Raw genomic sequence first — 25,995 nt, forward strand, 5'->3', positions numbered from 1 at the left:
TTTAATACCAAAACCAAAAGTTCCAACAAACGGAGTCACCCCAACAAAAGCACCAACAATTCTTCAGCTAAAAACAAAAAAGGCAAAGTCTGCAGATTTTTTAAGTATTACAGGTCATAACTCTTCCTTTTTATAGTCTTCAGAACCAAAACTCACATCTAATGTGCTCTCTTTCTGCGATCTTCAGCCATTGACTTTTAACATCCTTTCCAGGCTTTGCTTGAAATTCCAAGCACAGGGAACCCTTCCTCATTTGGAATATGAGGTTCTGTGACTCCTTCTATTCTGCTGCTTTAAACAATGCAAAGTATGATTTCCATCTTTCTAGTGTTTCAGTGTAAGCCATCTTCTTATACTTTGTATAAAAACCTTTTTCCATAAAACTGTCACAGGAAGATGGCCTATTGGAACCTACCAAGACCTGTATGAAAGCCAAGAGGCTGCAAGTCACATGGTTTGTACCAAGTCATAGTGAAGGATGATCATTTTGTAAAGGTTTCCTGCACACCGTAAATACAGCCCACAAAGCAAAATGATGTTCCTATTACAGTAGCAGACTACTTATCCATGCTGTCTACAGAGCCAAATCACACAGCTGAATTATAAGCAAAGGAGTTGATGACACACTAACAAATAGGTATTTCTTTGTGAAAACTTAGGTATCATGCAAAAATCTAGCAAACAAACAAAAAAGCTCCTAAAACTGAACAGCTTCCACGCCCGATTGCAACTCCCAGAGTTAAGAGGATACGCTGAAAACAGTGCCTGGTGAATGGAAGGGCCTTGTTAGTGCACTGCTCTCCCTTTGAAGTCCCACTGCAGGTTGTTGGTTCTGCATCTCTCTGCCTTGCTTGGCTTGTGCTGAAAAGAAAGCATAAAAGAGTTTACAGACAAACCCCCAGTCTCAGGTGGTTGCTCAACACAATTATTATATGGAATGTGGCACAGTAGGATGAAAAATTGTAACACACAACTGTGTGTGCGTCATGATCCAGATGGGTGCACACTACTACCAGGCTCTACACAGGGACACAGAAGAGATGTCAATGACAGGTGAAGGTGTGGCTGTAGTAACAGGATTATTTCTTATTTCACAGGGCCTTAATTGTAATGAAAGGTGGTATGTGTTACTACCATGTAAATATTACAACACCTTGCAACAGAAAGGGCAGCAGTAGGTGAGTGTCAACACAGGTGACCCTTAGAATGAGGTTGGTCTCTAGAATTCAATGTACTGGGTATGCCTAGATGGGAGTCAAGTGCACTTCAAAGCCTGTTCATAAATCAATACATGCCGAGCATCCCCAGAGCTTACATGCAAGCCTGTGCTCAGACAAACTTAGACTGAGCTCTGGAGTGGCAGAGCCTGAGCGTGCTCAACATGGATAAAAGCTCTCCTTCATCAACGTGCTACAGCCCAATCCACCAGCAGGTGCCCGGGGCTGGGCGCTTCCCCAGCGCAGCCTCTGTGCTTTGAGCCTGAGCTGCAAGCAGGCGACCAGACAGCAGTGTGGACGAGTACTCAAGCGTTACACAGCCCGCTTGGGGTTAGCCTGCTCTCCAGGCATGTGTCACCTTCATGGAGATAAAGCTGGCGATTCCAGGGCTGACTTGCACCTCTGTACACGTTGTTTTCTAGGTTGACAAAAAGCTGTCTGTAGCCTGACTGTTTTCCTTCAGCCATTTCTGTCATCAATTGCACTTTGACTGAGCAAAGTTTTAGTTAGCAGTATTACTCCTGTGAAAAATTTTGTATCTGGAAAGACTCTGTGGTTACTTAAATTGATCAGAGCTGTGATGACAGGCATACCTGGCTTTGTTGGTCTACCCAAAACCATGTAAACTTTCTTTGCTTAATCAAAGGCAAAAATAATAGGGAAAAAAAACAGCAAGAGCTTGTCAGTTCAGGTGGTCTTTTGCTGTAGTTTAGGTTTGAAGAAATTTATGCACAACTTTGTAAATTAGTAATGGACTTCTACGTTACACCTCAGAGCAACTCTTCAGAATCAGTCCACCTCCACAATAATGAACCCTCCAACTGTCATGAACCACATCCCACTGTCCAGGAACAAAAGCATCCCATTAAACAGAAAATACTCTCTGTATCTAGCTCCAATCTGCATCTCATACTATCCACTACATCCCACAGCCACACATCTTGTAAAGCAAAACCACAACAGCAAAAGGATGCTTCTGATACCCCAAATGTAACACCAGGGTTCAGACTTAGTCTGTTCCTGCACGAATATGGATCAACCAACTCTCCATATGCTGAGAGCTGGAGGGATGTTGACATTATCGAGGAAGAATTCCCACAGAAGATAACCTTCAAAGTTGTTAGAAGTTATGTATTTTGTTGCAAAGTTTTATTTAATGTTAGATTGAGTTAAATCTAACAAAAAGCATGAGCTTAAATATGGTTTGCTGGGAAGATAATTAAGAGGAAGTACAGAGTTTTCAAAAAAAGTTGTCTGAGAAACAAAATCTGAACTGAACTACAGACCAAACTGCACACCTACTGACATAGTAAAGGACCAGATATTTGGGCCCAGAAACCTCTGAACAAACCATCCACATTTTATAACATAAAGCTGGAGAAGGCCTGTCTTCATGGAAAACCCTGCATGCCACATTTCTTTACTCCACTGACAGGCAGTTTTTTTCTGCCTTGTGCATGACTACCAGTTTCAGAGTTCATAATTTCAGCTGCTGGATGCTCAGCCCATCTCCACCCTGGCCCAGGCCCAGGCTCCTGCAGTCACAGGGAAGGTCTAACCTGGTACAAGCACATGTAGCTCTCCGGAGCTCCTGCAAGAGCTGCCCCGCGCGCTCCGGCTCTCTGCTGGCCGCCTGCAGCAAGGCTTTCCGGAGCGTGTGCCGGCATTTCTTCTGGCGAGATTCTGCCCGCTCCAGGCGGCAGAGGTGCTTGTATTTCTGCTGAAAGTAAGTGCAAAGTCTGGTCACCCTGGAACTCCTGTCATCTGCATTGTCATCGTCGGACCTGAAAAAGGGAAAACAAAAACAAATATGCTTTAAGTTACTACTTTTTTTCCCCCCACACTAAGTTAATTTGTCATTCTAATACAATTGTTAAGCTGGCATCCATCTTCTAGACACACAAACACCCAAACACTGAAATCAGGCAGTGCTACTTGAAAAATAGCAAAAGCAGGACCGCACTTAAATTCTAAAGGTATTTGCCCTTCTTAGTATGTCATTATTAGAGATTACATCAGTTTATCATCAAGTCTGACACACTTAAATGTCTAGAGCCTGCTGTTCAAAAAGAAATCTATACTGTTAACCTTTATTTACTGTAAATGTCTCAGCAAATGAGACCAATGCTTAAATCAAAGTGTAAATAATGGAGAGAACAAGGATGGGGAATCGTGTAGTAGAAATTTATTGAGGAATGATCATGCTAGAAAAGGCGGTCAAATTCTAACAAGTACCTAAACTGCTGATTTCCTCCAATTCCTTTTTTTCTGCCAGGCCATGCACTCCTTTTTAAACCAAAATACACACTAACACAGCTAACAGCTGACACTGATTTCCCCTTGCTGCAGAGTTGCAGTTGAGTTACAGTACAATAGTAGAGAAGAAGTTCACGTTTAACCAAAGATACTGAGGGAAAGATTAGACCAGGGCTAAGCAGTGACCAGATGAAGGCCTAATCCAGCTCTTTGTTGGCTTAAGAAAGCCCTTCTCCATTTATTTTGGCTCTCTGAATATCCAGGCACATATCAACAAGACCATCAAACCATGTCAACACGTTCAGTTAAATGAAGTAAAAGTCATGAAACAGAAAATCATCACTGGAACTTGTTAAAACAACAAGGTCCGTGAAGCTACCCAGAAGTTCACCACAAGCGCTAGTTTGCAGAATGAGTTTTTTGTTCATGGAGCAACAAAATATACATGCTGAATCTAAGCAGACTCTGTTCAGTTTTTCCTCTGTTTTTTTTCTTATGGCACAGAAAAACTTTTTGCCAACTTTCCTATCTTCAACACAAAGAAAGGGCAAGGGAGAGAAATCCAAACAAATGAAGTAAATCAAAAGCTGGCAATGTTCAGAGCCCGTGGGACTGAATGAGCTGACACCCAACCCTGCACACAGCACTGGAGGCCACCACTGAGATACAAGAGATGTGAAATACCAGCCATGATATTTACTAAATAAAGTAAGATCCAGAAACACAGACAGCAGATCTGGCCCTGAAATGCAATATGGTGAAGACCAGCTTTCTTTTCTGGAAACCAACTCTATTTACACACAGGCCAAATGGAAGAGACTGCAGCCTCTCCATTAAGGTTTTCCACAAAAACTCTGCAGCAGCAAACGCTGCCTTTTACACAAATGCATGTTTTTGTGAAGTTTTATGTAAAGCCAGCCATACGATGTTATTTTGTCTGTTAAAACAGACTACAGCTTATTTTCTAGAAGCATAAATTATAAGTAATTAACCTCTGCAATTACATGCTTAGCAGCAAATATAACCTGTTAAAAATATCTAACATATCCAATGTTTAGAATATTTTGACATTGAAATTAGAAGAAAATATACTTTTAAGATCTCAAAGGAAAGAATGCTTACTGGGGAAAACTTCCTGTTTAGAAAAAATTGACTGTGGGCTATTTAATATAGATTCTCCTTTTCCAATGTATTACTAAAAGAGGAAAACATGGATAGAATATGTATTTATTGGTAGGTTTAATATCTTAGGTATTTCACTACTGCTCTGGGCCAAGACTTTTAAACAAAATTACTGATTAAATTTTAAATATGGTTAAAAAATAACTGTAAGAATAACAAGAGTATTCCTTATGGGAAAGAAATTTCTTTAATGTGGAAAGAGTGCTTTTTAATGTATATATCTCTATATTTGAGACTTTTTACTTCTCTCACATTGAAAGAGTCAGAAGAAATGTCACTGTGTGGTAAAATATTTTTGATATTCAGTTTATGAGATCTTTTTTAAAAATAGATGAAGATATATATCAAAGTTATAGAAAGAAATCATGCCTGCAGTGGGCAAGGGCTTAATTTGAGCCAAAATTTCTAAAAGCCAGTTTCTAAAAGTCTGTTCAGAACTTTGTTCCCAGGCCAGTATGACTAGCCAAAACATTTATATGTTCAAAGAAACCTAAAAATATCAAAATAAAACCTTTTTTCTTCAGTAGGCATGAAAATGAAAGATATTTCTCTTGTTCTTTCATAAACAAGTTTGCCAAATTCTATTTAGTTTATTCTACTAAGCTGCATATAGAACTTCTGAAGTTCAACTTAACATGTGGCATTTCATTTTTACAAAGATTTCTGAAAGTGCACACGAGCCATTTGATGATCCAAAATGCTTTCTCCCAACCCTTCCCTTTCAGACTGTCATGTGGAAGCATCAGGGGGATTATTGCTGAGTGTTCATGAAGAAAACAAAGCACGAAGAAGCAGAAGGGAAGAGCAAAAAGGTAGCACAAGCAGTCAGGCACCAGGGAATGTGGAGAACATGCTCTCTATTCTGAGACACCCCAGCAACTATACTTTAAATCCCTCCTTACAGAGCATTTCCAAGACCCTTCTCTTTTTTCTTTTGGTTATTCTACTTATTGGGAATTGTTAAATCCAACTTTTGACAAGACAGTGTTGATATTTAATCCTTTGAGTGAGTTGGTATGAGGAGGGACTCACACTCCTTTTTCAAACTTGCTACTTGAAACGTTTGCTTTAGCTATATTTCAGTGTAGGAAGTGAAAAAATACTTTGTAATAAAGTAATTTGCTTTCCAGCACTTTCTAAGATACCAGACTCAGTAATCAAATAATCTAGGGGGAAGCTTCAGTAATCTGCAGCAGGGAACAGCCCCTGCTTTCTCTCCAAATTGATGCTCCCACAAGGGATTCCTCCCACCCCAGCAACCTCTGCCAGCATCCAGCCTGCACTGTGCCAGCTGCACTGTGCGCTATTTGAACTCAAACATTTTTGCCTGTCTCAAAGCACCGTGTCCCAAAATCCTGGGAGCATAGCAACACAATTCTTCAAAATTAAAGCACAGAATAATAAAAGCAAACATTTGGCCTGTGTTTCCGCAGATGATTGCAACAATATGAATTTTACAGATTAAAAGGCCAGAAGGCAAGTGAACCAAAAAATGTATTATTGTTGTTATGGTTTAACCCCATCCAGCAACTAAGTACTACAGTGCTGCATGCTCCCTCTCCCTGCATGCTCACTCTCCCTGATCCCACCAGTGGGATGGGGTGAGGCACCAGAAAAAAACACCTTGTGGGTTGAGCTAAGAATAGCTTATTAATGGAAACAAAGTAAAATATACTACTCCTATTTATTGTAATGAAAAAAAAAAACAAAACCAAAATAAAGCCAAGAAAAATAAGTGATGCTCTAAGCAGTTGCTCAGCACCCTCTGACTAATATTCAGGCCCACTTCAAGCAGTGATCAGCTCCCCCCACTTTATGTCCTGGCCATGATGTTCTAGGCCATGGAGTATCCCCTTGGCCAGCTGGGATCAGCTGTGCCAGCTGTGCTCCCTCATGGCTTCTGCTGCACCCCGTCTCTGGCAGAGCACGGGAAACTGAAGTGTCCTTGACTTTGGCTGTTTAGCAACAGCCAAACCATCAGAGCGTTATCAACGTTGTTATCGTACCGAACCCAAAACACAGCACTGTGCCAGCTGCTAAGAAAAAAAATGAGCACTATCCCAGCCAAAACCAAGACACTGTTAAGACATTAATTTTAGACAGATCTGGTGAAATGTTGAGAGTTTTAGAGCAGCTAGAGTATCATACAAGAAGTTCAACAGAGGTTTCCCCCACAACCACAGAAGCAGAAATGCTGAGAACCAGCTGTCCAGTAAAGCAGAAATTAACTCTTCACTTTCTTTCAACAGTCTATTCTCAAAAGCATTCCTCCCACTGTCTTCCATGTAGTCAAAAGGAAAAAGACAGAATGCAGTTAGCTGGTAGGGACCACAAGCTCACATACAAATGAACAGAGAAAAGACTTTAAATTTTACTATGAAAAACAGCAAGTAAATCCCCTAAGTTTAAGTATGTGATTTCAGAAACTATAAGTTTTGGGAAATAATCTCTATTTGTTTTCTAGTAAAAAAAGTCCCCAGAACCCAGAGTTGTAATAAGTTACTGGCTGACTTTAGGAGTCACCAGTCTGTACCATCAGATTAGCAAGACAGAGTCATTTTGACAAAGCAAATCTCCCCACAAATAGCCTGAACTAATTCATCTTCAGCAGCAGGCAGACTACACTGCAGAAGTGTTAAAGTGAAACATTTCAGGTAATAAAAACCTCTACAGAAGTTTGCAGAACAGGAACTAAAGTTTTAGAAGGCTGACATCAAGTGAATGCTTATCCACAATCAAAATTAGTAAGGTTGTTGAAGAGCTAACACTGAGCAGGCTGATGGAAGTACAAAAACAGCCAGTTGCATCCAAAAATTTATCCATCATGGATAGTTAAGACAGCATTTAACTGAGGTGCACAGAATGCTAAAATGGAACAGAAAATGTCAAGATAAGGTATTATTTTCTCTCAGTATGTAAAAAGAGTAGGAAGAATCCAAAGGAAGTTAAGACAAATAGAAGACAAAACACACAATGATGACCTTTATAAGTTGACAAAAAAATAGGGATCTATGGAAGAATCAAATCAAATGTCAAAGCGAGAAGAGTGTAAGGGAAGTTATTTAATAGATATATCTGCTGTGAAAAATTATGTATGATTTAGAAGTCTGAAATATTTCCCCAAAACATTTTATTTTAAAGTTGCCTTTTAAATTAGAAGTAATGTTTGTGCAAGCTCACTTGGAAACTGTTGATGCCCTAAAAAACAACAGTTATTCATCACTAAAAAAGACTCCTTTATTTTAAAAAAGTGAAGTCTACAATTTGCTTAATAGCTTTGATTCACTGAAAGCCCTTAATATTTAGCATCCTGGTGTGTGTCCTGATGACAGACACAGCTCTGTTGCTCACCTTGAGGCAAATATTCAGAAATGGCAGGAAATTCTAGTAAGTTTCAGAATGTAACAAAATAAGGTTTCATTAACACCATTATTCTAAGTGTGACAGTTAAAAATTAAAAAAAAAGGGGAGAGTTGTAGTATCAAAAAGCCCAGTTGCACAGTGAATGAGAGTCATATTACAGAAACTATAATCAAATTCTATTAAGACCCCAATTTGTTTGTTAATAACATACAACAGTTTTGCTACAATACTACACCTGGGATGCTTTGTTCTAACTGTGCACCTTCAAATCTATATTGATAGACCTATATTGTCATATCCTGCTATAAGTTTAGATTTTTGACATACCAGTATATAGAGAACATCATAAGCCTTTCTGCACCTGCAGCTAATTCCTGCTCTGCTTATCATTTTGATCCTATGATTTCTTTCCAATGCTCACAAGTATTGACAGAAGTTTATTCAACACTTAATTGTGGAAATACCATGGCCTTTAAAAAAGCACATTAAAACAGTAGCCTGAATAATTATTACAAGGATTAATGAATAAAATGTAGCAAGTTTACTGACAAAGTTATTCACAACCAGTAGGAAAGACAAGAAACCAGCAGCAACCCCATTTGATTCTAATTCAGGACCTCAAATCATCAAGGCACACAAATTCATTAATAAATCCCACTAAACTCAGTTAAATTCAGGCAAACAAGCTTAAATCTTTTCCTGATGCATCCTTCTGATAGCAGACTGCACAAAGGTCTCTAAAGTTAGTTGGAAACTGGGACAGAAGGCAACAAGCTGTTCCATAGCTCTTACAAACAAAGGAGTTCAAACAATCCTTTGTCTCAGCAAAACACTTGAACAAGTGCTTAGGTTCCACTGACTCCACTTGAAGTGAAGCTCACATTTACATGATTTATTCCATCAAAGGCCAGCATGAATACTAAAGAATCATACTCACTCAGGTCTCTCATAGCCGAGGCTTTCTCGGATAGACCACGCAACCTGGTAAGGGGAGGTTTGCTCTGAATCCTCCAACTCCTCTCCACTGTCTTCAGACCAATCCAGCCCTAAGGGAATTGAAAACATGGAAATTGGATGAAAAGAGCATCCACCTTACATAAGCCACTGAGCAACCTTTGGCACAAAAGATTAATGTATAGTACAGTTGCAAGCACAATTACATTTGATTAAATCATGCAGTATTCTCAATTATACAGGAAAAGCTACAGTAACAGCTCCATTACAGTGCACAAATAGTATGTGCTGATTTTTGTCATAACTGAGTTTTCCCTTTAAAATTCTTACTGGCTTCTTTATCCATAAACAGTGGAAGAAAAATCACCAACTATCTTACCCACAAAGAAATACTAGTTTTCATAACCAAGTACAAGGTAAAAGAGAAGTCCCTGTCATGAAGAACTGACTACTTGGGAAATTTTAATGCTATATGATCTAAATAGGCCAGTTTCATTTCTGTTTATATTCTGACCCCTTCTCTGTGCCAAAACATAGAAGAATATGAAAATTTTAAGACACAGCAGCATGGACAGAGATAGATAGATAGATAGATAGATAGATAGATAGATAGATAGATAGATAGATAGATAGATAGATAGATAGATAGATAGATAGATAGATAGATAGGCAGGATGTTCCTCTGCTCAGTCCCTGTAATTGCCTGCCAAATGCACATATTAGCATGAAGAAAGAGCAAAAGAGAGAGATACAAACACTCCTGCACTTTCACCAAGCAGCATGTTTTCACTTAATGATAATGGAGTATGATCAACTTATGGTGTGCTCCAGCAGCCTCAGTTAGTCAATTTATGCACAGCTGTTGAACAGGACAGCCAGAAAGAGGCCACTAAGTTCTCAGGTGGAACATTTTACCTGGAACTTCATCTTTTGTAGTTTTTCCTACTCTCTCTCCCACATCCAGTGAAATTCTTGCCACTTCCTTGCAGCAGGTGGGATAAAATACCATTGTTGCACTTACAAGCTAGCATTTTTTGCTTTTTCATTTTCTTGTGTGCTCCTTGAAAATTGATAGAGTTAAGGAGCATTTCATTTTTGCTAAAACTAAACTAAACAACTTTATCTGAGATGATTCTGAAGACAGATGCCTTGAATCTGGGAAATGCATCAGTACCTGGCCAAGCACTTTCAGAGTCAGAGACATACACACATATTCTTGGAATACAAATCATCAGGTAACTCTTCATCATATAGAACCAGCACTTTAACATGAACCACAGATATCAGAAACCCAAATTTTCAGGAACTTCAGCATCCTAAAAATTTATTTTTTGTTTTAATTTTTTAAGACATACATAATGTCAGAATTATATTTTCAACTTGTTTCCTTTTCCTGTTGTCTCTTCCATAAAGGAATGAAAAAACAACTTAATCATTCAATAAAGATGTCCACAATTGACAACCACATAATAAATTGTTCACACAAAGTTTAAAAACAAAATCAGAAATTGAGTTATTTTGCTTCTCCTGGGCACTGCAGAAAAGAAGGAATAAAATCTAATCCAGATTCAGCTATCCTGGCACTGAAGACTGCAGTTACATTAATATCCCATTACATGGCTCTGATGTTGGTACACATAAAACTGGCTTAATCTTTTGAAAGATTCTGTACAATCATCTCTAGTGCTGCTCAAATATAGGAAAGAAATCCTGAAATTCTCTGAACTGGCATACCTAGTCTTTAATACTAAGGCTTAGAATGAATAAATAACAAATAATTTCCACTCTCACATAAATAATATGTAAATTCCTTTACTTTGCCAAATATAAACTGTTCTAAATGCATCCACATAGTTATACACCTGCCTAACTGTACATGTAGAAGTCAGAATTTTTATTTTTACTATGCCTCTTTTTGAGGAAAACATATTCTCTTCACCACTTGAGAATGTAGAACATTAAGCACAGAAAGGGATTTTTCTACAGTCTTTCAAAACACAGGTCACTTTCTAAGCTGTTGAGGTCTTCAACACTCAGAAATACCTCTGGAGTTGTCATTCCTCTAAAGACCTGCACTATATATAGGACCATCAAAGCTGTTTTCTGAAGAATAATTTCCTTTGGAGACATGCTATGGGATGCTAATTATCTTCCGAACAAATAGTCAAACCATCCCATGAGTGCCAAAGGGCAGATCTTAACAGCAAATTAAGAAAAAAGTTAATTTAAATAGCAAAAAATACAGATGTTTGCAATTAAATAAGACATTATATAGGGTATGTCCAGATTTATCTGAAATCTTTCTTTATTTTAAACATCATAAACAGTGTTCCTACTTATATCACAGACTCATATTTCCTCTTCCCTGTGAGTATTTTCCTTGTTAGAAATGTACAATCTAAAATTAAGCAGAAAAGTAATTTGAGAGGGTGAGGAAGATAAAAAAGACAGGTGTGCCTAGGTCTATATTCACAATCAGACAAATCAGACACAAGGTCAGTAGCCTTTTCAAAGCTTACAGAGCACTACCATCATAGCACCAATTTGGTTATATTTGCTTGTATTTTCACAAGCAGCTACTGATTATTATATGTAAGGGGAAGACTATTTCTGCATGGTATGCAGACAAGACTTCATCCTTCCAACTACCTTCTGTAACGATGCTGCTCTCCTGAAGTGGTCTTTTCCTTTTGTTCATCCATATTCTATACATAAATAGGGCCAGTCAAGAAAAATTCTCATGTGTTCCAATTTTCCAATTAAGTCAACTGGAATTTCAAATCTGCAGAGATTGATGGTCCAAACCGCCAAAGTTTTACTTATATTCATTATGTCACATGCACTTATCACACAACTAATGTTTCAGTCTAACTTTGTCCACTCATGTAGGTACTGCTAGTGTCATCTTTACTACTTGAGTTGCAAACCTTCTACATGAGGTCTCTAATCCAAACAATGCTTTCTACACCTCAGTTTGATTTCTCAAATGGTTAATGGAACATTAAGAAGAATAAACAACCAAAATGCCATAAACCATTTGTGATGGGTCCAGGCATTCCCTTCATGGAATTCCCTTCCAGGCCTAGAGAAAACACCAAGTGATCAGCTAGCTCAGGGTTATTTTTTAAGGACCACAGAGGAATTCAGGTCAGGGCTAGGAAGACACTCTCCCTTAGTTAAAAAATACAGCTGCAGTGCATCTATCACCTACTCACCTAAGTGAGGAAACAGGTCAGTGTCCAGCTGCTGTTTTCGAGTGCACAGTTTCATCAGTCTCTGGAGCCGGCTCATGCAGGACGAGTGCGGAGAGAAGGCTGTGGCTTTCATGAGGACCCGGTCAGTCCTTGGAGGGTCCGTGACAGGAGCCCTGGCGGGTGGCAGGAGAGGCAGAGGTCTCTTGTTAGACAACTGCCGCGCTTGTGCTATAGTGTGTGTGGTGGGTGCCACTCCCTGCATTGGTAGGCTGGTGTTCAGAGGTTGAGGTGACTTGCAGACTATGCCCTGCGGTAGCCCTGTCGGCTTTAACGAAGCTGATGAAGGTGGCAGATGGGAGTGCTGCTGCTGCAGAGGCTGCTGCTGCAAAGGTGCAGGAATGGGGCTAAAGTGCTCTTGGCGAACTTTTAAAATCTCTGTCTCTCTCTGGCGCTGCCGGTTTTGAGCCAACTTGCTCTGCAACTTTTTCTTCACTGTTGCCCCTTTCTTTAGGTCATCATCCTCCTCATTGAAAGCAAAGGGGTCTTCTAATTCTGCCTCCAGGTAGTGGAGAGGAAGCCTTGCCCCTGGAGGGGAGAGGGACATCCCATCCAGCCCATTGGGCATCTTCAAGGCCAGGGTGGGCACTGTCAGACTGAAGGCCATAGCATCCATCTGATGCCTGACCTTTACCTCCTCTATGGGATCATTCTTTTTCTTCCTCTCCTTTTTCGGTATAAAGCCAAGTACCTGCAGGTGGCTGTTGCAGTACCTTTGAAAAGTAGAAGCAGTCAGTTATTAACTAAATTTCCATAAGTAAAATCTGAAGGCATCACTTAGAAGAAACCCACACACACATCTCGAGCAAATATAAACTGAAACACAAGAGGTTTTATATGAATTGTACACAACTGCTTCTAATACAACAGGTAACTGTGGTGCTTCCAAACCGGCAGGAAAAAAACCTGAAGTAACTATTTCTAATCTTACGATATAGGACTCTTCATTCATTATTCATAGGAGAATCACATACAATCATTCAAAATCTTAACTCTCTAATAGGGTAAAGAGTCAAAATCCAAAGTGAACAAAATAAATGGACAGTGATACATAAAGCAGCAAGAACGCAGGCCATTAACTGATCAGTTCAAAAGCTCCTAAGAAAAAGTACATTGAAGACTACTTCCTTTCATTTTTCTGTTCTTTCAGTGGAAGCAGTTAATATTTTCATCCATGCACACATTATTATTATTATTATTATTATTATTATTATGAATTCCACAGTAGTAGGGAGCAGTTTCTCATAAGGACAATCTACATAGATATCTATCTGCTGTGAAAGATCACTGTTTCCACTTACTGAACAAGTAGCATAAATTCTGCTTTAGTAGTTAAACATGATGAATTTTGAAGCCAGATGATTAGCTGAATATTCTTTAATAAAAATCTAGTTTAAAACAAATTCTCTGCTCCTAGAAAGCATTTACACAATGCCAGAAATATGTACACATACAATCCACAAGCATGGATTTTAAGTTCTTCTAATATGAAAACCTTTCAAAGTCATGCTATTAAAACAAAAAGAAAGCATAAAAGTCTTTGAAAATCTTTTACAGAAGTAAAAATAATTACAATTTATGCCACAGATAACATACTAAAAAGTAAGCAATTAACTTTTGTTTGATTGGAACCAGCATGTGACAGAAATTTAGGAACCATGATGTGATCCTTTTCCTGTATGCCACAGGCAGGCACTCCTCCCTCTGTACAACCCACCAAAAATCAAAATTTGCTCTTGCAGAATCCCATCTCTAACTTACAGGTTATGGATGACCAAAGATACAAGGAAAGAGTGATGTCTGCATCAAGGTAATTATGGACAAGATAATGAAATACCCATGAAGGTATTCTTTGAAATCTGATTGCTATGCATCTGAGAATGGTAATTTTTCTTGAAAAAATAGGCTAAAATTACATTTTATCTGGTCTTCATGGAGTAAAAAATGGCAGAAAAGCCCAAAACATGCCCCAAAAAGGTTTAGCACTTCAGTTTAGTCACTTTCAACTTGTCGAACAATTTCTTAAGAAACAGTGTGTGAACAGCATAAAGGATCCTTAAAAGGGAAAAAAGAGAAAGCAAATTCATATATGCTCTTTAATGGTCTCCATATATGTAGCTTCTTGAGAGACCCACACTCCTAAGGTTTCACAAATCACAAAAGGCTGAAAAGCACTGCTACTTTTTATTACCTAAATAATTTTTTCATTATGTTATGCTGTAAGTAATAAATAAACCTATTTAGATATATTTATTTTATTTTTATTTTATTTAGGAGGAAAGCTAAAAGCCAAGAACTTGTGCGGTCCTTATTAGATGGGAATACTGTAAATTCATACTGAGAGATGCACTTCTAAAAATAAAATTATATCATGAGGGCTCAATAAAGCTTCCCTTAAAGTCAACAAGCAGTGTTTCCATATTTAAAATTAAGACCTTTTAAAATAGTTTGTTTGAACAGTTACAACAGCATTTTTAGTATGACACAAGAAAAAAAACAATAAACACACTAAACAAACACAAGGGAATTATTTTCCCTTTTAAACCAATAAAAAGAGTGTTTTGCTTAACACAAATGCTTCCCTTATATTGTTCCAAACTTAAATTATTGTCATCCTGGGCTTGTGCTGATGTGAGGAGGTAGAACTGTATAGCCCGTTTTCATTGTAAAAACAGTAAGAAAAGACAGAAAAGGTAAGGCTGTGGAAAGGTAATAAGCTTGCTAAAAGAGTTTGTCTTGTTCATTTAACAGAATCCTTTTTATATGGCAGAGAATAAAGCTTTGGCTCTTACAGCTGACCATACTGCATCATTGAGAGCCAACTGGCTCCTCTGGATACAAACGCACAGACGCCAGGCTACAATATTGAGATTCCAGTACACACTGACTTGGCTCTGTGCTTTAGGCTCTGTCAACTCCCAACTTCCAGTATAACCAAGGCTGTTACACCTTGGACAAACAGGAGCAAGAAGAAACCAGGAAGAGCAGTTCAGTCTTCTCTGGGTAAAGAAGACTGCACACAGGCAGTTTTGGTTAGGCACTACTTCAGCGCTGACCCTGTCAGGCTCTGGCTAGCCCTGCACACGGCCAGGGGAGCATGCACCCACACTTCCCCATTCTGCACATTCCAGGATGGCTTTTTAGTTGGCCTTGGCCTAAACTGGCTCTGACTTCACACAGTGCTGCAGAATCTGGACTAGCAGTTCAAGCTCCATGGAAGTCAGATAACTGGGAAGACAGGAATTGAACCTGCAAGTAGCACAGTGCTTTTCACATAGCTCTGAGCATGAAACCCATTAGGGTCAAGCTGGCCCTACAAGAGCCAGTTCTGAAAGCCTGTCTTAGAGGCTCAGTTTGTCACTTCTATAACCTGTCTATGAGTTACGCTCAGTTGACAGTATCACAGTAAGTACGTAATATAGGTTTTTTCTCCTTCCTTATTCAGTGCCAAAGGCACTTATTCTGTGCAGGTAAGGTTAAAATGAAGTCCACAAATATGGTAGGTTGATAGCCATTAAAATTATAACATGAAGTACACAAAATGGGATGGGCGCTGAAGACTTCAGCTGGACAGTTTCCTGCATCCACTGGGAAGGTAGAAATTCAGACAGTGAGGTTTTCCACCTACAAATGCATTCTGCTTCTTAGTACACTCCAGTATGGTATCAATTTCCATCACTTAAAGAAGATCCAAATGAACTAGGGAGCAGCTTGTATATTAACAAATTATTTAAAGATTCTCTTAAGTGAACAGAATTAAGAGACAAAATAGTGTTTAACCCAACTAAATTGTAGTAATCCTATTGTCTTGGTTTGGAAAGACAGATGTCTGCTAAGGAAGGCAGGAACATCTCTTAAAATGGAAAAATGAAACCCTTCCCACCTCCGAATTATTATAATCTTGAAATCAAGGGGCTCTAAGACAAAGATATGGGAATAGGAATAACAGTTCTTTACTAGGAAATTAAAATAAAAATGCAGTAGTACAAAAAAAAACCCATTGACAGTCACAATACAACCTGACACCCTGTTGGTCAGGATGTTGGTTGCAGTCTGATTAAATGGTGGCTGGCTGCAGTCCTCCTGGAGTGACTGCTGTGGTTCTGTTGAAGCAATGATCTTGTAGAAGGGTGTAGTTTTCCTCTGAAGGTTCAGTGGTGGTGTAGTTGGGTCTGGTCCTTTGGGAATCCAGTGGAGAAAGGCTGCCTGTGATGTTCCAAAGCTCAGATTATATCCAGGTAGGAATGCTTGGCTCCTCCCCCTGGGTGGAGCATTTCCCAATGGGATGATGGAATTTTATCAGTCCTGCAGTGGAACTCAATGGTCCATTAACAGAAGATATGCCCCTGGAGGGAGGATGGGTTGTGGAAGAGATAAAGAACACTGCCCGACCTGGTTTGAACAGATGGTAATAGAATACATACTTCTGGTTATCTCTTCCATTGCCACCCAAGACACCTATATTTAGAAATCAAGTTGCACTTCATTATCTTTGTGTGTATCTGGTTAAGAAAGAAGTAGGAGATGTATTCAGAGAAAACAGAGATATGAAACCCATGTGTGTATCATTCCACATACATATATTCTTTAAAAAAACAAGATAGTGAATAGAAAAATCAGACTTCAAATAAGGCAATGAAGTCACACACTTAATAGATTTAATTTGTAGAATGTTAATGGTTAATAAGGAATCTAATAATCTGGCATCATATTAGCCATCTTTGTTGCTGGTAGCATCTCATTTGTCTGGGGTCAAGTGATAATTCTTAATTATCTGTGGACAGACTATGAAGCTTTTGGCATATAATGCATGCGTCTTCTTGAAATACTTTTTTTTAACGCTCTCTAAAAGTATAAAAGAAGATAGCTGTCAGAGCATCATACAGCCTGCTTCTGATCATGTACAGTTACGTCTAAAATTGTGACAAAATGACCATCTGATAGTAATTCTTTACACAGAAAATGAGAAGCTATGAGTGGAGAACTCAGACACTGCAAACATTGTTATATTCAACAGTGTGAAAAAAGCCTTCTAAGAAAGAGATACAGGTTTGCCTGCCAAAAAAAAAGAAGCTTAGAACAGCCACAGTCTTATCACTAGCATTCATCAAATGTTATTGTTAAAATTAAACTCCGCCCCAAGAAACAGTCTTTTAAAATATTCTTTCAAATTATCACATGTTCTCATTTGAAATTAAAAGTTTATTTTCTCTTTCAGACACCTGCTGTCCTGTTCAAGTACTGTAATGTGACACTCGACATGCAATTGAATTATTTTAATATAACATACACCAGATGTCATGACCACACTTCACTTTAACTTGAGAAAAATCAAAAAGAACAAAGTGTGAACTCAATTCAAGGTGTAAAGAAAAATCACAAATTCCATGGGAACATATGAGACGTAAAAAAGTGTCATTAAGTACTATTACTTCTATTGTTTTTCAGTATGACCCCTGGTAAACAGGAACTCTCTCAGTCAGCTCTTGCATCTGAAATTACAGCATACCATTTGTGCTAACAATTTCTATGATCATTTCTGTGAGCTTATTTCCAAAGAGCCTCAATTGTACAGTAGCAAGGAAACACTCACTGACTGTCAAATTACAGCTTAAAGTTATTCATCTTGTGCCATTTGAGCACTTGCCCTACAGCTTTTGACAAACATTCATGTTTTTTCTCACTTCATCAGTCTCCTCAGCTGAAATGGCAGGTGAAGTGCAAGTTAATTTAGAGCACAGTCCAACTGTTGTTTCAGACAAGAGAGGGAGCTGTGAGCTGAGAAGGAAGTTATATGTAGGGCACAGTGGGAACACTGCTAATAATGCAAAAGGTTAGTGAATGGCAGCTAATAATGTGAAAGGTCAGTGAACAGTGGCTTGATTTTTTTGGCATATTTTGTTCATATTTTAGGTTTAAAAAAGCATTTCAAATAGAACAAACCTCAGATAGTTAACACATACATTAGTTAAACACTGTGTTACAGGCAAAACCTGCAATGACAGCTCTGAAAAATAAAGTCATATATAGATGGCAGACAAGATTAGACAAACTCTGCTATTTCAGCCCAAGCAGCACCAGTGAGACTGGTGTTCAGGAAGTCTTGAAGTGCAAGGAAGAATGCCCTTGTGGTTACAGTATGGGCTGCAATTCAGGAAATCTGCTTTTAATTCCCAGCTCTCAACAACTTCAAGGACTATATTTTGCAAGGGATTTAATACCTGGGCACTCTGGGCATCTTCATTTGGACAGGGATGGGGAGAGAAATAAGGGGAGCAAAGAAGAAAGGGAGTATGTGGCACTTTCTCAGCTGGCTCATCTGTTCTCAAGTAATATTTATTTTATTCCAGTAAAACACTACTATAGATCAGTACCAAATCAACAACACCAAATTGTAATTCTGGATTTGTCCCTATGTGTCACTGCTCCCCGCGAATAAAGATGTCCCCAGAAGATAAGCATTTTCAACTGTTTGTCCTGAAAAAGCAGATGGAAGTGTGCTGTTGGCACTGCTGCCTAAACAAGCAGGCCTTTCTAAAAGCATGTACTGTGAGTGACAAAGCAAATGAGTTAGAACTACTGATATTGTGTAGCAGGTTTGATCCACAGTTTTTAGTGAATTTGAGAAAAGCAGTGAACTCTCCCATAAACTTCCTTGGGATTAAGTTACTGCCTTCTCGCTGAGTACTTGACTCCCACAGAAAATAAAATAAAGTTTACTGATCTTAAAACAAAATCCTCAAAGGAACATCCTGGAATACAATTCACTCAGATCAGCTCCTCCCTCATACTGAAACCAGGCAGCAGCTTAAATAAAATGTCCCAGCCACTTCCTACTTTTCAGAGTGGAAACCACAACTCACCTACGGTCCTCAGACTTGGGGATGGGGTTGGTGCAGCGTTGGCTGTTGTACTTGGCCACATATTCACATTGCTTGAAGGGGGCAGTCTTGTCCTCCAGAACGTGTCTGATACAGAAGGCGTAGCCGTTAAGTCGCCTCTGCTTGCACAGTTTGGGGCTATATGAGCACAAGGGCTTATTGTCAACCTCAGAGAAGTGTATGTGTTTGCCTTCATACATCACGTGACTCTATTCCTTGTGAACATCAGCTGAAAGAACCAAAATATTGAGACAAATCACATAAGGAAAGAAAAACTGCATTCAGTTCTAGGTTGTGTGTTTCATTTTGGCCAGAAAGAAGGACCCAAAACAATACCTGATTTTAAATTTTCTGTACCATGTCAATGTCAAGAGAGAGCCCCAAGGACACCACTATCCTGGAATGATGATGAACCAAGATGAAGCAGATTGTCTAAGGAAAATATCAAAAGGGTCAATGTCAGTCAGAATAAAACAGATATTACTACAGTAAGTAAACAGGCACATGTAGTCACCAAGCCTGTGATTCAGCTAGCATCCAATAAAACAACAGCACAATAGTTTTCAATCAGTAGTCATAGATCTTTGGAAAACATGAAAGAAATTACTGGGAGAAAGAAAATTCTACTGTCACCACACTTAAATCACTTTAACAGAACTTCACTCATCTACCAGAAAGTGATTAGAAGCTACAAGTTGAAAAAGGTTAAGTGTCAGATTAGATCACTTGCTTTCATAAATCAAGCTGAAAGATGATTAACCCATTTGATTGCAGAGGGTTTACTTCAAGGTATCTTTGCTTACAAAACCACCACAGACACTTTGCTCTGCAAAATTATTTTGCCAGTCAGTGCAACAAAGCTTTTTTTTAAGAAAAGCTTTCTTTACCACACCCGATTACCAGCCCTTCAGATCTTGTAGCTGCTTACAATTTCTGCAAGCAATATGCAGTCCTTCCTGAGGTCATCAAGGTTCTTCAAAGTCTATCCTACCTCAGTGTACTTATTTTAGGGAAATGCAGGCATTAGTATCAGTAAGTACTCCCATCAATGCCAAAAGGGCTGAAATGTCAATTCAGCCAGAGGATGGGTGGTTTTCCCCCTAAAGTAGATTCCTACAGCGCAAATCCATGCAGACATAAGGTACTTTTTCAGTTCCCAACATTATGGAAGTCTTTGGCAATCATCCTTTAAAAAAAACAAACAACCCCCCCAAACCATCCCAAAGTAGTTTCAAATAAATTAACAGTACATACATTCTGCAGCTAATGTGATACACTAAGCTTAACCTGCAAAAGGTAGCTTTTATTCAGAAAGGTCACCCTGAAGCATTGGAATGAACTATTTTGAACACTGTATTCATTCAGTACTCAGTTCACTTTCATATGTTTTATACACCAAGGAAAGGAATGTTCATAGAGGTGATATTCAGGAAATATGTAATAAATTAGAGGCATGTGACAAATGTACAGATTACCACCTCAATGAAATTACTTGTTCCTGAGGCCCAAAATGGCAAGAGCAGAATTTCAAGGAAGAAGCCTATACAGACTTTGCAGGAAAGATGTACTTTCCTCTTGTAAAGGTACAAGCCTCCACTTTCTGCTGTAAAAAAGTACCATGAGAAAATGACAAAGCACTATGGCACTGGGGGATCTAGAAAAACAATTTTAAGTCATAGGGGAAAACAAAACACCCTATCCCATAGAGTAAACAGCATAAATCTGGCCTTCATTAGCATATATTTAGCTGTAGAAGCAGAAAGACAGAAGAGTACTAAAAGATTTTAAAATTCTTGGAACAGCCATACATGCACATGTACAGAGTACAGAGCATAGCAATGGAGACAGGTGCTACAGAATGTAACTACTGTAATGACCGAACAATCATTCGACAATAATTGTAACTTTGTATTTCCTCTTGATACACACTTTCCCCTTCGATGCCACCCCCAGAGGCAGGGGCCTCACGCTTTCCTTACACTACAGAGCCACGACATAAGCACAGACACCTAGTCTGGTTCCAATCACCTTTCCCAGCTTTTCTCAAGGCATAGAAGCACATACACTACATATATATATATACACATATATATATATACTTGGAACCAACCAGTCACTGGAGTATGACTTGCTACAGCACATCAGTCATAAGAACAAGAAAGTTCATTGTTGACTGTGCCCTTCAAAAAGACAGAATGGGAAGAAGGAACAATCTCTTCTTTAGCATGTTGAGGACCAAATATTCCTTTCAGTCACCTTGGCTCAGGCAGATACTGACATACCCTTCAGTATTATTCCGCAATAACATGAAGGAAAAACATAAATCCCATGGGAACATGACCCATACAGGAGTTGTGGTCTGTGTTTGTATCCCATATGTTTGAGAGATGGACTCTTCTATTACTATGGCAGCAAAAGTAATCAAATGAGTCTTAACTACTTGCATCTCACACACAATGCTGACAGAAAGCCTTTTGCTAGAGAGTCTGCTTCTCCCGGTTTATCAAAGTTTGTATTAGGTGGCATACTGGACTGGACATAAAACTTGAAAGACCAAGTGTATCTTGCAGGTGGGGTGACCCACATGTTGCCCTCTATTTTCTTCTGGTTTATTTATCACCTTCTTTTAAACTACTACTATCATGCTTTGAAGAGTTTCTGATGGATCACTAACTTTCTCCTCTTTTGTACAACCCAGCTGTATTTCTTTTCTGAAGGTTAGCAAGCAACAGACCAAAGAAAGAGTTCCTCAGGATGGCTCCAAAGTAAACAGTGAGAAATGCATACCTTGTGTACCTCCATTAAGCTTCTGTAAAGAAACTGCTCCACAGTTCCCAGCCACTATAATCCTAGATTTATTCTTGTGGCCATGGTCTTATTTTGGGATTCAACTCATAATTAAGTCTTATTTTGCATTTAACTTGACTGTGTCAAGGCAGGCATAGTATTTCATTTATCACTTGTCCAAGAGATACAGGGCACAAAGACAATGCCATATGAAACATGCACACAAAAATACTGACAATAATCTCCAGGGAAACCAACAAACATGAAGGTGAGGTTTTGGGTCTATATATACACTAAACATGAGGTTTTTGGTCTATATATACACTAAGAGAAGCTCACGCAAATATAACCATGTTAAAAATCCTGACAGTAATCAATTAGCACAACTATAGTACAAATAACAAGAAAGCAAATAAACATAGTAGCCAACCAATGTTACATTAAAAAAAAACAAAAAACAATACAGCAATTTTCTCCAAATTGCAATTATAACTTTATTGGTAAATTCTTGAACAGACTGCCCAAAAGACATGTCACTATGTGGATACACTGCCAGGATCAGAGACTGAAGTTGAACTTAATCTAAAAAGAGCTTTTTCTTCTTTTTTTAACTTCCATGGCTTACCATACAAGAGTGTGTGTATAAATATATATATAAAAATAACAAAGACACCTAAAACTCTTCATTCTGATTTCATCTGATGCAGTGTTTTATTTTTAACAATTTACAGGAGTTCTTAACAGAGCTTTATGCTGCTACATAAAAAGTAGCACAAGCATGGAATAGGCACATGTCACTTAACTGAAGAGAACTGAAACTACACTTAGCTAAATAGTGGGTGGGGAAGAAATTATTTTTGTCCCACAGGATTCAGTAAGCGATGACGGAAACATGGACTTCCCCTGGAAAAAGCAAATGCTTAAGCAGCTGTACTTCACTATAAAAATATCAGAATACAAAACTTTCTGGAAGCTGTTTTTAGTTTTGCATTTATACTCTACATTGAAGATGTAGGAAGGTTCAACAGAAGAAAAAAAATTATGCCTGCATGTGCTCAAACTAACTTTAGCCACAACCTGTAAATGAGAAACCAGAAGCTGCTTCCTGAGGAACCTAGATTTTCCTTAAACAACTGATTCTAAATAAAAGATTTTGAGCTAGTCAGAAACAACAGGGCAAAGAACAGAAAGGAATCCAAAAATGTGTGCCCTAGACAAATGATTCAATACATGACTGAGGTTTAAAAAATCACGGTATGGAAAAAGGCAAATACAGAGCAGTCATACCAGATCACACAATATTGCAGCTAGGGGTATCCGATAAAGTTAGTAAGAGATTGAATCAAAACATATCAAAGAAGTATTTCTTCATTTTTACTACTCAAAGGTAGTGAGCTGCTGGAGCTTGCTGTTACATGAGACTATGGAAGCAAACAGTACCATCAGGTTCAAAAACACAACAGAGAAGTTCATAGATAACGGGAACATAAATGATGTACCCGCTAGCATGACCAATTTAACAAATATGGGTGATGGAGGAGAAAGAGAAGAAAGCACAAAAAAAGTGACTGAGCTTTCATCCTCTTCCTAAGTAGCATCAGTTATTCCTACTGCTTGAGACAGAACATTAGGCTAGATCCAAGCTAATCTGACCCAGCAGGGTATTTTTTTTATGAGGTTATCACTAATATTTGTAACTTCATAACACATTCACTTCTCCCCTTGTCCCATTTTTTATTCTTGAGCAGCTGATGGGGAGGGAATAAAATCTCCTCCCCCTGGCTAAAGTCCTATCTGGACATGTGAAGAAGAGTAACAAACTTAGCACCCCAGCAAGGCATTATAACAAGGACAGGCAGGACACAGGGCAAAGTCACACTCTAAGACATCAGTACTTAAGAGCAGAGCTATTTGTCCTGCTGAGTGCAGCCACTGGTAGTCTATAAGTCAACTGAAGGTGGTTTGCACAATGACTGCAAAAAGAGAAATTAAAGATTTCAATACACACAGGTACACACCTGTCCAACTGCCAATACCTACTATCACCTTCTGGAAGAAGCCAGCTCTCCAACTGCTTTTAGTACTGGCTTTTCATTACAGGCATAATCAGCTCCCTTCCAGAGCACATCAGCTCCAAAGACAACACAGCTGTAGCTCTACACTCCACATACCCTCCTCCAAAACAGTTAAACAGTCCTTCAGAGAGGCTGGAAAACAGTGTAGCAGCAAACTTCAGAGGACCATCTTTACTATAACCATAGCCAAGTACCAGCATTGTGCCATACAGAAATCTGGTAGCTGACATTGTGAGCAGTCTACAGGGAAGTTAATGGCTTACTCACTAACAGAAAGCCCAAAGCACTAGAGCCTCAAAACTCAGACTGGTACTTTTGTGCAAATGATGTGCTGAACATATTAGACTATTTTAAATCATGTGGGTTGATACATTCTTAAACATATGCTCAGAATTTGACATTCAATGTACGTAAGACCCTTTTAGGCAATGGAATCCCCAAATGCATTGTAAATTGCAAGGCAATTATATGCTGGTGGTTAAAAGATGTATAATTAAGAGGACTGAGCTCAGAGCTTCACACACTGCATCCAAACAAAATCCACAACTACAGAGGTCTTTACTGAGTTGTTTGTATTTGCTAATACTAGCCTAAATTTCATGTTAAATTGTTTGGTGTGTTCATGACATCTCACAGACAAGGTACAATCATCTCTGTACGTTCCCAAAACCATCAGCTTGCGGCCAGAAGTGGAACACGGATCTACAGGAATCTCAGCTTCTCCACAAGCACAAACAACTGAATAGTAGTTTTGTCATTTCCTCTTGACCAAGAAACAAGTACCTGCCACTGTCTGATGCACTTCTTGAAACTGAGCAAACACAGGGAGTGCAAGATGTTTGGAAACATGGAATTTCATCCATTCCAAGATGAACAGAAGCCGTAACATTCATGACAAAAAGACATGCACTTAGAGCTATTTTATAGCAAAACTTTTCAGTCAGTATTAGTAAAAAGTATACTTCTAAGTATGAATCTAAAACATTAATTTTTTTCTATTTCATAGCAACTAACACCTCTCTTTGAAATGTTTTGTTCTATCAAGAGAAGCTGTACCACATCTAATTGTGACCAACATCAACACCACAGAGTTGTAACTGCTGTCCCTATGCTATGATCTAACTATAAGTTTGGCTTAGTTCTAGTCTTTTAACAGCTCAATTCTCTACTACACTCAGCTACCAAACCAAGAATACTGTATTTGTGGAAAGTAGAGTCTTTTTGTCAGTAAAAGCATTCAGATTCAGACAGAGAACACTGGGAAGCAACCAAAGTCAACTACAAGAGTTCCTGTACAGAACACTTTTATTAACTAGAGTACAGTCCTTACTCAGGAAGGCCTCTGAAGTACAGGTACTGCAACACACATGCAAGTATCCTGACAGATCAAGGCATTCAACATATTAAGATCTTACAAGGTATTTTTAGTTACCACCTAGAATCGTATTTTGGACTACTTTTTTTCATATGTTAAGATCTACCTAGGAAGAAAGAAGCAATATTGCCCTCATTCTGCCTTTTTAGAAAGCTTATTACTTCAGCTCTGGCAAAAGGCAGTTTACATTGTATAAGGATGTCCAATATATTAACAGAAAAGCAGCAGAATGTTTTAGGCAACAATGATGACGTTTTAGAATATAACATAATAAATATAGAATTAAACTTAAGCATTATTCATAATAATAGCAACAGCTAGAGAACTTACAGACTCGTAACTATTTACAATCAAGAGCAGGAAACATAACTATGAGGAGGAAAAAAAGAAGTCTTTGCTCACAAACTGAACAGGTTCTTTCTGTTTTCCTACACCAAATGAACTTAAGCAGGAATTTTCATTTCAGCTGATTCATTCATAGTACCTTAGAGGAAACCTGACAAAGATAGCCCAAACCCTAAAAAACAACAAACATTTAAGACTCTGCAAATTTTAGAAACTTCAGAGGATTTCTAAAGAAAAAAAAAAAGAACTTACACAGGAAAATTTGTAACTACTGCCAAGAGTACATTAGTATAGGTTTCAAAAAAGTAA

The 25,995-nt window shown here is 38.6% G+C and overlaps 1 protein-coding gene across 9 annotated transcripts in view; it reads right to left on the reverse strand.

The window, feature by feature from the left end:
- Positions 1 to 25,995, reverse strand: part of INO80D (INO80 complex subunit D) — a 49,403-nt gene that overhangs the window by 17,600 nt on the left and 5,808 nt on the right. For all 9 annotated transcript variants that reach the window (XR_009277726.1, XR_009277725.1, XM_058839629.1 and 6 more), the window contains 6 exons: positions 19,441 to 19,536; positions 19,087 to 19,333; positions 12,188 to 12,936; positions 8,956 to 9,064; positions 2,777 to 3,001; positions 752 to 861 (listed from right to left, as the gene is read on the reverse strand). Coding sequence is in view for 7 of the 9 variants with exons in the window: in XM_058839629.1 (XP_058695612.1) it covers positions 752 to 861; positions 2,777 to 3,001; positions 8,956 to 9,064; positions 12,188 to 12,936; positions 19,087 to 19,304 (1,411 nt within the window). In the remaining 2 variants the exon portion in view is untranslated. The remainder of the gene's footprint in view (positions 1 to 751; positions 862 to 2,776; positions 3,002 to 8,955; positions 9,065 to 12,187; positions 12,937 to 19,086; positions 19,334 to 19,440; positions 19,537 to 25,995) is intronic.

Source organism: Poecile atricapillus, chromosome 5 (assembly GCF_030490865.1).
Source record: "Poecile atricapillus isolate bPoeAtr1 chromosome 5, bPoeAtr1.hap1, whole genome shotgun sequence".
Lineage (NCBI taxonomy): Eukaryota > Metazoa > Chordata > Aves > Passeriformes > Paridae > Poecile > Poecile atricapillus.